This window comes from Lathamus discolor, chromosome 5 (genome assembly GCF_037157495.1).
Source record: "Lathamus discolor isolate bLatDis1 chromosome 5, bLatDis1.hap1, whole genome shotgun sequence".
In the NCBI taxonomy this organism is placed as follows: domain Eukaryota; kingdom Metazoa; phylum Chordata; class Aves; order Psittaciformes; family Psittacidae; genus Lathamus; species Lathamus discolor.
This window is the reverse complement of record NC_088888.1, coordinates 92,137,744-92,150,850: the sequence shown is the minus strand read 5'-3', so window position 1 is coordinate 92,150,850 and position 13,107 is coordinate 92,137,744. Positions and strand designations below refer to the sequence as shown.

General features: G+C 34.9%; 1 protein-coding gene across 7 annotated transcripts in view; it reads right to left on the bottom strand.

Annotated features, from left to right (window-relative positions):
* The window catches only part of SNTG2 (syntrophin gamma 2), a 268,538-nt gene that overhangs the window by 39,976 nt on the left and 215,455 nt on the right, over positions 1–13,107 (bottom strand). For all 7 annotated transcript variants that reach the window (XM_065679173.1, XM_065679175.1, XM_065679174.1 and 4 more), the window contains one exon: positions 7,018–7,134. In XM_065679173.1, the coding sequence (XP_065535245.1) occupies positions 7,018–7,134 (117 nt within the window). The remainder of the gene's footprint in view (positions 1–7,017; positions 7,135–13,107) is intronic.

The window sequence follows — 13,107 nt, the reverse complement described above, 5'->3', positions numbered from 1 at the left end:
GGTCTTGAATTTCTCAAAGGGAAAAATTCATTTCAATCTATCTCAGTTAAAAGCAGGAGAATCCTTCATGCCTATCAGTGGTTAGACAAGATATAAAAGAATAAGCACTGACTTAATCTGCTGTTTATGAGACTGAATTTAATGATGCAGACTATAACCTAAAAGCTGTTGAGACATGACTGAACTTTCATTTGCTCATATCCTTTGTTTTGACTCCTGAAGATTAATTTAAACCATTGGGGTTCCTTGCTACTACTAATGCTGCTACCACAGACAACGGTGACACTGCTGTGCCATTAAATTCACTCTGACTTCAGCGTTCTCCCCATTATCCTGTGCGTCTCTTTAATCCTTAAGGTTCTCTGTAACCTCTTATGACTTTTTCAACGAAGACAGCTATTGATGCTGATAGCTGTCAGCAGTTACCTATATAAAAGAAGATATTCTTTTACTGAATATGTCAGGGAAAGGCTACTTTACTTATAACCAAGAGTGAAACAGTCTGAATATCATAGTGTGCAAGGTCATCAGGAGAACACGAATTACATGTTGAGAGGGATTTTAAGGAGGGGAAACAAACATACTACAAAGGGATACTAGAATCCAGTGTGACAGCTGACATTATTTATAGTTTTCTCAGAACTATCATAGTATATCAAAGTTTAAAATGTCATTGTTATAGATTGCATTTAAAAAAAAACCACAAATGATTATATACTTCTAGTCAACAACAAAAAATTGAAAGAGTCTGAAAAGCTCACAAAAGTGCAATATCCTTCACTTGCTTTAAAGGATGTTTCAGTTTATTTCAGGCTTCTCCATCTTCGTGCATTTAATGACTGGGTAATGATAAGTAACTAAGGTAAATAAGATACTGAAATATGTTTCTTAAGCAATAAGTTTTTCTCATTATTTCCACTTGGAATGTAGTTATTCCATACATTGCAATTTCTTGGGATTATTTTAGCATAACAAGGTAATTATTTTTAGTAAAGCATTTGACAAAATGTTTTCAAAAATATTAAAAATGTATCACTTAATAAGACACACTTTCACTCATACCAGTTTAGTCTTGAAAGAGCATAAAAAATAATGTCAAAATTCATGGAAGTACCAATTAGCATTCACTGAGCTTCCACTTTAACTCTTGTTCATCTAATATATGAAATTGTGACCAATAGTAGCTGAATGGTATTGTTATAAATTTGATAGGTGGACCAGCCAGTGGATAAAGAATTAGCTGGATGGCCGCATGCATCAACAGCTCAATGTTCAATTGGAGATGAGTAACGAGTGGTGTCCCTCAGGGATCAGTGTTGGGACTGATCCTGTTCAACATCTTTGTCAGTGACATGGACAGTGGGATTGAGCGCACCCTCAGCAAGTTTGCTGATGACACCAAGCTGTGTGGTTCGGTTGATATGCTGGAGGGAAGGGATGCCATCCAGAGGGACCTCAAAACGCTTGAGAGGTGGGCCGATACCAACCTCATGAAGTTTTACTATGCCAAGTGCAAGGTCCTACACCTGCGTTGGGGCAATCCTAGGCAGAACTACAGGTTGGTTGGAGAAGAGATTCAGAGCAGCCCTGGTATATTGGTCAATAAGAAAATGAACATGAGCCGGCTTCAGTGTGCACTCGCAACCCAGAAAGCCAACCGTATCCTGGGCTGCATCACAAGAAGCGTGACCAGCAGGTCGAAGGAGGTGATCCTGCCCCTCTACTCTGCTCTTGTGAGACCCCACTTGGAATATTTTGTGCAGTTCTGATGTCCCCAGCTTAAGAGGGAGCTGTTTGATCAAGTGCAGAGGAGGGCCAAGAGGATGATCAGGCGGCTCAAGCACCTCCCCATATAAAGACAGGCTGAGAAAGTTGGGGCTGTTCAGCCTGGAGAAGAGAAAGCTGCTTGCAGACTTCATAGCAGCTTTCCAGTATCTGATGGGGGCTTGCGAGGATCTCGGAGAGGGACTTTTCATCAGGGACTGAAGTAATAGGACAGGGGGGCAATGGGTTCACACTTGTACAGGGGAAGTTCAGGTTAGATATAAGGAAGAAGTTCTTTACTGTGAGAGTGGTGAGACACTGGAATGGGTTGCCCAAAGAAGTAAATGCTCCATTCCTGGCAGTGTTCAAGGCCAGGCTGGACAGAGTTTTGGGCTACAAGGCCTAGTAAGAGGCCCACAGCAGGGGGTTTAGAACTAGGTGATCTTAAGGTCTTTTCCAATCCTAATCATTCTATGATTCTATGATTTTATGTTTTTATTGGAAGACCAATTGCTTACTTAACACAATGCATTGTGTGATATATTGAACACTTGGATTTGTAGATATTTGGATATATTATTCCTCTCACAAAACCTCCAAAATAACATATTCGTAAACTCACAGATAACAGTGAGCTGATCACAAAGATAATAAAAAGGAACAAAGACAGAAAAACAGGAACTGAAAGTTACAACTTTAAGTCCATAGTGCGAGACTGAAGTAAGTATGTAGAGTTACAAAAGTGCCAAATATTGCAGTACTTTTTACTTCAGCATGAGTTTCTGTAAGTTCTTAATATTTTAAAAACTGGCATTACATTAGATTTCTGAGAATAAACAAACTTTTAACATCTAGTTTTACCCAGTTAGTCCAAGTAATCTCAAATATATTTAGCTTTAAATGTCTGTTAATCATTGATTTTTTTTTATAAAGTCATCATTTAGAATAGAGAAAACAATAAAGTTAAATTCTTTTTGGCACATACATATAGTAAATAAAGAACTGAAAAAGTTCCTTCCTAGAAGAGAATTCTGAAATTATAATACAGGTATAAAAGACTTCCATGCCTATTCAGGTATCAGCACTGAAGGATTGACTAAACACGAGACATAAATATGGGGTACATGTAAAAGTGAATCATACTGCCAAACTCCTTAAAGTCAAAGGGAACTAATATGTTGGAGTTTCTGTGAACACTGAATCTGTATATGTACTCCAGTGTCCCCCAGTATATATATACAAATAAAATAGAATACATTTAAAGAGTAAAACTTAGGGGGAAAAGAAAAAAGATCAAAATGGCTGTAGTACTTATTACTGAAATACAGAGAATGCTGCATTATCTGACAATTAAACTGAAACATCTGACCCACCTAGAAGTACTAAAAAGGTTTAGGCAAAAGATTAAATAGCTTTAATTCAGGTGCAGTTAATTTCACTGGTCTCTCCACTCTTCAATAGAAAACAAACGAGCCAAGTATAATTTAGAAGAAAACAAAACAAAACAAAAAACCTAAAAGATATTGAAAAGGAAAAAAAAAATTAAGAAATATTCTTGAGATGAACCATGATAAAGCAGTGTAAGAAGCCTAAAGTTTTCCAAACCAAATTAAACTTGATGGTACAAAACACACACTAAAGGCAGTTGCATCCTAGTAAATATGTGAACAAATTTAAATGAAGAATTGTGTGTAGAGTTAGGAAGTTCACCAAAAGTATTCACGGTCAAGTCTACACTCTCCAAGTCATTGCTACATCTTTCCTAATATGTTACATTGACATTGTAATGTATGCAATTACAAATACTGAGAACTTACATACCAGTGCGCTCTAACATTCAAAGCACTGCTCATGTGTTAATTACATTATACAAGCTTTCTTCTCTGTAGTGTTTTTACAGGCGGAACTACGGTTGTTACTTTCACATAATTCTTGTATTTCTTCCTTTTCTTAAAACTGTAAGCACCACATGGAGTGACTGCCTAGCTGCCTTCACGTAAACCACTTCAGTGCTATTTATTTAATCATGTTGAAAAAGATAGTTTTGTAATTAGGGATAACACAACAGATCCAAAGATATGGCTACTTTGAAGACTTGATTGTAAAAGCCACAGTGCACTACGTGGAAGACATAAAAATGAACCAGTACAAACCTCCCCTATATATAGCCTGTATTCCATAAAAGCAAAACATTGCATTTTTCTGGAAATTTTCAATGACATAAAAAAGTAGTTTCATTTTGGATGACAGTTTTGAATACTGTCTCCCCAATTTCTTCTAGAATGTGAATCCAGAACCTTTTCAAGATCTGAAAATTGACAGAAATGTATCAGATGCTTTTAGGACGTAATAAAATACTGCTTGTATATTAACATTGACACAATAATAATTTCTATTCATTCAGCTGTTTTTCACATCTGAAGTTTTGAGAAATGTGTCATAATTCTAATACACCAATCTGTAAAGGAAATCTGTGAATTTCTTAAATACAGTCAGATAAGCCACTTCAGGGATGCAGAAAGACCATTCTCAATCACATAATTCTTGATATTTACTTTTATAGTGAAGCTTCTACATTTTTGGAAACACCATCTGAGATATTGTTGAAATGGAGTATAAATAGAGTAGTATTTTCCATAGTAATTTCTTTCATATTATAATATCCACATTTTTTCCACAATTTTTTTAATTTTTGCCCACGGCTAACTAAGCTTTCCATTCTTAACGAAAGTTAGCAGCTGTATTTACATTCATATAATCTTTTACACGCAATGACGTAGAAAAAAAGTAGAAATAGTACCAGATTCTTTACAAGCAGTTGCAAAGTTACGCATAAGGTCATTACAACTAAAGATAACTGTAAGTCATCTACTCTGTGCCCACTATATTGATACACTGTTACACTACACTGATTCCATATACAAGTAGCAGTAACTTCCTAGAAACATCTCTGAAATAAAACATGTTAAACTCTAATCTTCTAAAGATTAAGCAAGTGGAAACATCTGTCTTTCTGTGATAGAGCAATCAAGTTTGTAAATACCTTGGCTGCCCTAAGCAAACTGATGCCCAGCCAGTCTCCAAGCAATGGCTACTTTTGAAGACCAAATCCCTGTTTTTCTTGCTGAGCATGATGGTTTATGAAGCATAATATCCCTTTTGGTCTATTTGGGTCTGCTGTCCTGGCTGTGTCCTCTCCCAACCCCTTGCCCACTCTCACCCTACTCACTGGGTGAGCAGTGTGACAGAGGAGTGCTCTGCAAGTACTGCTCAGCATCAGCCAAAAAACTGACTGCCATATGGGCTGCTGTGAAGAAAGTTACCTCCATGCCAGCCATGCCCAGTACCCGCCCCACCTAGGAGCAGGGCAGCTATAGGGACTGAGCGCAGCTCTCTCTGGGCACCAGGCACCTCCCCATGGACAGTGATGGGCTGAGGCTGGGTCTGGATGTGGGCCCAGAATATTGGAGCCTGTGGCTGGGCATGACAGGACTGTGGGGAGCTGGAGACTGGTATTGCTGCGTTGCTGGGGCAGGGAGGGGCTGCAGTGAGGTTCCTGGGTTGTGGGAAGGGTCAGGGAGCCCCATATAAAGAGGTCAGGGACAGGCAGGGTTGGAGGTCCCCTCAGGACACTGATAATCAGCTTTTTAGACCCAGGTTTGAATTCTCCAGGTGGGTGGTTGTTGGAAACTGCCAATTTCCTGTTTTGTTTTGTTTCCTATAAATAGAAAGAAAACTGTCAACAGGTTTTATGTTTTATAGGCTCTGCCACACTTACTGGTGTATCTGAGTGCTGGGATGGCATAAAACATTGAAAGAAGCAGTCACCTCTGTTCATTTTTTTGAAAAGCCACTGTTTTCACAAAAATATTGAACAGAAATACAATAGAGTGTAGTAGATACTGACAAGTAACGTGGTATGAATACTACCATTCATCCTCACTTGTCTGTTCTTAAGAGTGCTGAATATGATACACAGGAAGTTGTTTATCCCAAATTAGTACTGTGTAGATGGCTAGTTTTAATTATACCAAAAATGTTTCTTTATTGTGTATTTTCAAAAAAAGGTCTGAAAACAAGAATTAAAATTTATAAAGGAAAAGCATTCATGTGGTTTTCTATTCATTTGTTTAATATTTTTTTTATTGTTATTGCATTTTAATTGGATTGAAATAATTGAATCAAAGCTTAGTTCCTTGACTTACAAACAATTTTTAGAGGGGCAAAACTCCATCCTTTTCCTAAAACTGTTGTCTCATTTTAAAAAGAATACTATTGGCTACTTAAAAATGCTTGAACTTAATAGGAATCATTGGATTTAGAATTTAAATTTAAAGAAAAAGAAAATGTTACTGATTGCTTTTCTTTTTGGTTCATAAAAAAGGATTGAAAAAGGTATTGCTGATGGTGCATAAGGAAAGGATCAAGTCCTTTTGAACAGCTGAAGAGATGGAGACTGAGCACAACTGGCAAGAAGCTGTATACTGGAAATTAGAACATTCTAATTCCACTTTTATTTATTTTTTTTTTTATTTGTTTAAAGCAAAGGCTCCCTGGGAAAAAAAAAAAGAACATAGGGATAAAACAATACCATGTGGTAAGTATGGGTCACTTTTTCAGAGTTTTGAATTCTACAGATTCTTTCTGTTTTATTCTTTTAAATTAATGTTTGTTAGGGTTTAGGGTGTTTTTTTTTTTTTTTTGAGAAGTGTTAGTTAAGTCATCTGCTCTAAGACAGAATTCTCATTACTAGCTATGTAAATTATCAAAGCAAGTTGATGTCATCTGTTCGAACTGTACACTTACAATTGGATTCTCTGAAACAGTTCAATCCCTTGCCTGTGTGCAAAGTCCACAAGTATCTACCAATAGTTTGGATTGTGTACTTCATGATGGATCTTCTCTTTAAAAGAGTAACTACCAAATCATCACATCTATGAAATACCTTAGAATAAATAAGGCAAGAAATATTGGGCCTAACAAACCAGAGAAAAATCTGAACCTGACATCTATAAAAATTGAAACACGTACTCCCTGTTGGAAATTCTTTGAACTATCCAGGTACAGTAGGACTTTCAGAGGACCTTGGACGAGGTTAAATATCTAAAGCTTATTGAAATACAGTGACATCTATGGCTTTAATTTCTGAAAACTCGGCTGACAACCTCACTTCGTAATGAAAAACAAACCCAGGCATAACAAACAGGTTTCCATTTATAATGAAACTGTCACAAAAACACAGGTTTTTTTTACCGGTGGAGTGCTGAAAATATAGAAGGATGAACCCTTCAGTGCTAGAAACTTAAATTTGTAGAGTTGAGATGAATCAATTCCTTCAAGTCTCTCATTTACCCATCCCATATGTATGACCTGTAAAAGAAAATAACTGAAAATTAAAGCTCTATTTTTCATTGGAGCATAAGATATATCTGAATAGGTCAATTCTTTCCACAAAGAAGAGTGGTCATATTACAAAAGGATGTATCATCCACCTCTTCACATTTGTCTTCCCACCACTTCTATAGTCTTGAAGTACATGGTAACACACCAGTCTGTCAGAATTCCTTGAAGAGACTTTACAAGTACAGATTGTCTGAATCTTGTCTGAAATAATTATCATTGTAAAAGCTACCTGTGTATGTCTCAGCAGACTTCCACTTGAGCCAGCAAAACAGATGTACTGAAATATTTCAGTCAGCAGTTTATAAAAAACATGTTCCTACATTATCTATAGCACAGTCAAAACTTGGATACATTGAAATTTCTTTTATATGCACCTCTAAAGAAGTACATCTGAAGAAATAAACAGCTGTCTGTAGGCTCATGTTTGCCACTATGTGTTCTCGTAGAATTAGATGTCAAATTCAATTGTTACATAATTTTTCTCTGACAGTATTACAATGCACGCCTTTATATTTCAGGTAAATTAAAGAAAAATAAAATAAAGAAATAAAACTGCATTCTTCCCCTCTGAGGTAAATCTGAAAAATAATAATAAAAAAATGAAATATAATTGATGTTGTTACTCACTAAAAATAACAAACAAAAACATTTTAGGCTTCATTTTGCAAATATTAATACAAACATATTACCCTTGAAACAGGTACTTGAATCTATACTGATAAACCAATCTGAATATACAACTATTGTTGTATATTGTTAAGCTTGCTTGTTTTCAATTAAGGCTACACTTATGGAAAATACTGACTTACACAGGAGAAGAAATATCATAGCACTTATGAATATACTGAGCCCAGAGAGCTTTGGTGGAAGTCAGTGGAAACAGCCTGAAGAAGGCATACATTAAAATGCATGAAAATATCATCATTTGTCCTATGGGTAAAATTCGGGGAAAATGTGATGGTCTCAGGAACGTTTTTTTATTGAAAGCTCAGTGTGTATGCCTGTTGTTATTTTAGCAACAGACCACAGAGATGGCAAGTATGGACAGGGGGCAGCTCATAGTATAGATGCATACAGATAAATAAGCATGAAATACTCATCTGTCCTGAAAATCTCGCATGTTGTTTTCTAATTTTGTTATTTAATGTATCTATTCTGTCTCCCACTGAGCAGTTTATCAAGAAATAAATAATTAATAATTAGCTAGATAGTCATCCTCTATAGTCTTCTACTGAGGTCTAGCATTAACGTTTTAACTAGATCTAAGAAACAGCACAATAAATACAGCAGCCCTTCCAGTTCTCTAATTGCTATTCTGCAAATTTAATAAGTCTCATTAAAACATTGTTTCTACAGTAGAGGTTTAGAAACAAGATGTTTAGATATTTCATTACTTTAACAAATATACTATAGTATTGATAATCTACTACAAACTGTATTCCATATTATCAGTGTGGTAATATAATACCCAATAATGCAGACAAAAAGAATAATGTCCAAATCACAGGGCACAAACAGCACAATATTTTCCTGTACATTCATAAAATCATGACTGCTGACTTGCAAATGTAACAGCATTAAAATCTTTGTTAAAATCCTAGCTTACTGATTAAATTGATAAATGAATAAGCAAAGGATATGGCTCTATTATGTTCTTCATTCATCAACATTATCATCACCATTTATTCTTACAGCAGCACCCAACAAATAACTATGGAATTATCACCATGTCAAGTGGCAAAACTATGTCACAGATAAATTCTGCAGCTTGCCTAGGTTGTTAAATATCATATATTAAAGCAAACATGACACATTCTGAGAAATATAACTATATATATTGTTGCAAAGCAAAGATGTTCATTTAATATACTGAAAGAAGGAAAACATAAAGTTCCTAGCTGATCCTCAGAGCAGGATGGTACTAGAAAACTGTAATTCCAAAATACATGTGATTTCCTGTGATCAACAGGAAAAACTTGATTTATCTAGTTGACAGAATCCATAGGTTGTAATTCATGTGAAGGCCCTATCATTGTTGTATTCTTATCTATGGCTGCAAGATGTGATAGGAGTGCCAAATTTATAACATCAATTTAATGTAGTACTTAATCTTCTGGGTAATTTTCTTGAGTATGTATTTAGCTACAAACACGAGACTGCATTTTCTAATTAGCTGCAGACTTTGTTTTTGGCATCTGTTCTAAGTGTTTTACTGAAATGGAGCTGTATTATTACTGGTTTTATTGCAGCCATATCATACTGTGACCAGTCTACCTGTGTTAGATCAGAATCAAGAGACTTGGTTTGAAATATGTGCTTCTCCACACAAAGAAACAGTTTTTTATAGTTATTAACAGCCATAAACTCAATGTCAAGCTGTTCTGTATGCTGAAATCTCTTTCAACCTCAGACAAAAAAAAAAACAACAAACAAGGAATGACACAAAACTGTATTCACTAAACTAGATTTTGGAGGAGTGGCTTTTCTACTCACTGAATTATTAGAACATTGTGGTATCACTCTTAATATATATGGATTGTACTAAGGTCACCTATTTATTCTACTAAATAAAGACTACAAAAAAACAAATGGTAATACTTCAGTAACAATTTGAATATATGGATCTGAATATTACTCTGCTTGACTGAAATGACTAACAAAAAATTCAATTCCAGGAAAAAAGAGCTTCAATCAGGAAAAAAAAAAAAAAAAAAAAAATTAAACTACCAAAGCAAAAAGTTTTAGAACCTTTAAAAATATAAAAGGACCTGCTTTTTTTTTTTTTTAATCTGATTATAGCTCCCAAGATATATCAGAAACTGAGTAAAAGTCTTCCAATTTTTATTTTCTTTATTACTTAGCTTTGTATTATCAGTATAATTTGTGGAACATGAAAAAAAATTACATACCTAACAGTAGAAATAAGAAAAACTGATCTGCTGATTTATATCTTACAAAAGGAAACAAACACTTACATGGAAAAATTACCTAGTACATAGCTCAATGTCATTAAAATCAAACAAAAACCCCAATGAAACAAAACAAACCCCACCTCAAAACAGTAAAAACCCTCCAAAAGTCCCAAGATTATGGTTTCTCTGTTAGCACCATGAAACACCTAAGAAACGAATGTGCTAGCAAACAAAATGTTGCAGCATTTTACGTACTTCCTAAGGCACCTATAAAATGAATGTCTGCATGAACTTGTTCAATTGTTTGTTTTTTTAATAAAGATGTGAAAAAATTCAGCAAGTAGCACATTTGTAGAGCATCTTGAGATTTGGAGAGTATCTCTGTGGAGTAATGATTGAACTCTCAGTAGTTACATACATCTAGAGAAATACAGTACAACCAGAAGACAGGCAAGGTTTCTTTTGTTCATTTGTTTTAGAATTTTTGTATATTGAGGAGAAAAGGAAGGGAAAGAATATGGAATATGATTGTTCCATCAGATATAAAAGACTGAATCTGATACTTTCTTGGGAAAGAAGCAACAGTCAGGCTAGCTTGCTGAAGAGGGATAGCTACTGGAAGATAAGTATGAGCTCACTGGACATAGAGCTGCATTACTGTCATTTGCATAGCTTGGGGATAACAGGATGGCAAGCTAAAAGGTAAGTTACTAATGAATATGAAAGAGGAGGAGGAACAGACATTGCAAAACATTTAGCAGGAGAAAGAAATCAATCCAGTAAGATAAAAAATAAACAGGAGAAAATATGAAACTAAAATGAAAACAACAAAAGGAAGAACAGTATACAAGTATATAAAGAGGGGAGAATCGATGAAAAAATATTTGGGAGGGGAAAAAAGATCCACAGAAAAGAGGATTCCCAATGTATACTTGCCTATAAAGATATAAAGTCCTTAAAAAAGTAAAGAAGGAAAATGGAAGCACTTCATTAACTTATGCAAATATTGAAAAAAGTAATAAAAGTATGCATCTTTTTATAGAGATATTAGAAAAATCTGGTATTTTTTTAACTTTCTTTCCGCACATCTTTCTTATTGACTGGTTTATTTAATGGCCATTAAGACCACAGAAATGGAGAAAGAATAATTATTCACTTCAACAAAAGTATATATACAACAAAAGCAACCGACTGTTGGCACTTAATAAAAAGCTGCTTGTGGTTCATAAGTAGGCTACTGAGATTTTAATTGTGTTTCAGTACATGGGTGTGAACATTAGTGCCGGGATAAAACCTGTTCTGTTATTTGGACTGAAACCTGCCATTAGAAATTTAAGGAGTGCTCAGAAGGCGTAACACTACAGACTGTCCCATTCTTAGCACTGCCTTCACCTTATTCCTATAATAACTTCACTTTATAACTTCACTTTATTCCTATAATGCATAATCAATTTGAGATTGTTATTTAAAACTCTGTGGAAAATTACACATACATCTGGAAAATTACCCATATATTATAGTTATGTCATTTTCTAATATGTTTTAATACATTTTCCAAAAGTTCCTGTAGGAACAAAATGAGCTATGGAGTTCATTATGGAGAGATTAGACAAATCACTAACAAAATGTAATCTAATCATAGCAGATAAATGAAAGTTCTTATTTGTACTTATTGTTTTGCTACAGCAATAAAGCATGTAGATGCCACGATGACTGTAAATGTGTTACACTTAATAAAGCAGTCAGTACATTTTGTATATAGTACTTTTAGTTAAATAGTTTTGAAAAGTAAATGATGCAAAACACTCCAGAGGGAAATGAAGAAAGAAAGTCAAGTAGATGTCTGATGTATGACACAGAACAGATGGGTACATTTAAGTAACTGAAGTGGGATAAGAATCTACAACAGATGCCAGATTGGCCTGCAAGCTAACAGTGTCATACTACGAAGCACAATGGAATAAAACAAAATTAAGAAAGCAAAGAGAAGTACATCTTGAGGTAGCTTTTTCATCATTTCCAACACAAGTGTTGGATTGCATGTTTTCAAAAGTACAGATACTGGAGGAAAAAAAGAGCAGTCCTTTCACATACAGAATGATTTACTAAAAAAACCCCAAACAATAAAATCAAACAAAACAAACCTCCCCAAATTTGCAGTACTAGAAGTTTTGATGCATCACATTAATGGTTTCCATTGTACACCAACTGCATTCAGCTATTTCCAAATTACTACTATCCAAGACACAATGGTTTAGAGATGAAAATACAGAGGAATGTAGAAATTGTGACACAAGCATTTTATGTTCTTTGGCTCAACAATGAAATCTATAAGTCCAAGCTGGGCACAGTTTGAACACCACAAAGAGCACAACTAACCACAGGGGAACTATAAAGACAGGTATGTATTGAATTTGTGTACCATCACAGGAATTGGCTGCCTGTGCAAGATTTGGATTATGAGTCTTTTCGGTTGGGTATAATTGTTTCTTATCTTTCCTTGCTTGTTTTAACAAGGAGGCTGGGAAAAATATCACTCATTTTTTCTCATTATAGCCTTCTTGTTCAAGTTAGGATTCAAGACACAAAACTCACTCTGGAAGACAGGTACCAGTAAGATGTCTTACTGGTTATGCAGTCTTACATTGTAGCAAATCAGCAGCACTCTTCATGCAGCAGGAACTAAACAAACTAAATAAAAGTGGAAAACTCAGGTCCTTCATTTGTCTTACATGTCTACTTTTTTTTTTTAGCAATATTACAACATAATTATATTACAACAACAATAAAATATACCTAACAACCCATTCTCTTCACCAAATAAAGACCAGAATTGTTTCTTCTGCAGTTTGGGAAACTAAAAAAAGAAACCCTTCAAACTATAGCTACGGCTGTGGCAAAAGAGTTCTCAAAAAAGAAAACTCAGTCTGAAACTTCAATATCAGTTTCCATGTACATGTTAATCAATAAAATGATAATTCTGCTTAAAAATGTGTTAACATAATTTTAGTTGGAGAGTAATCCTGAA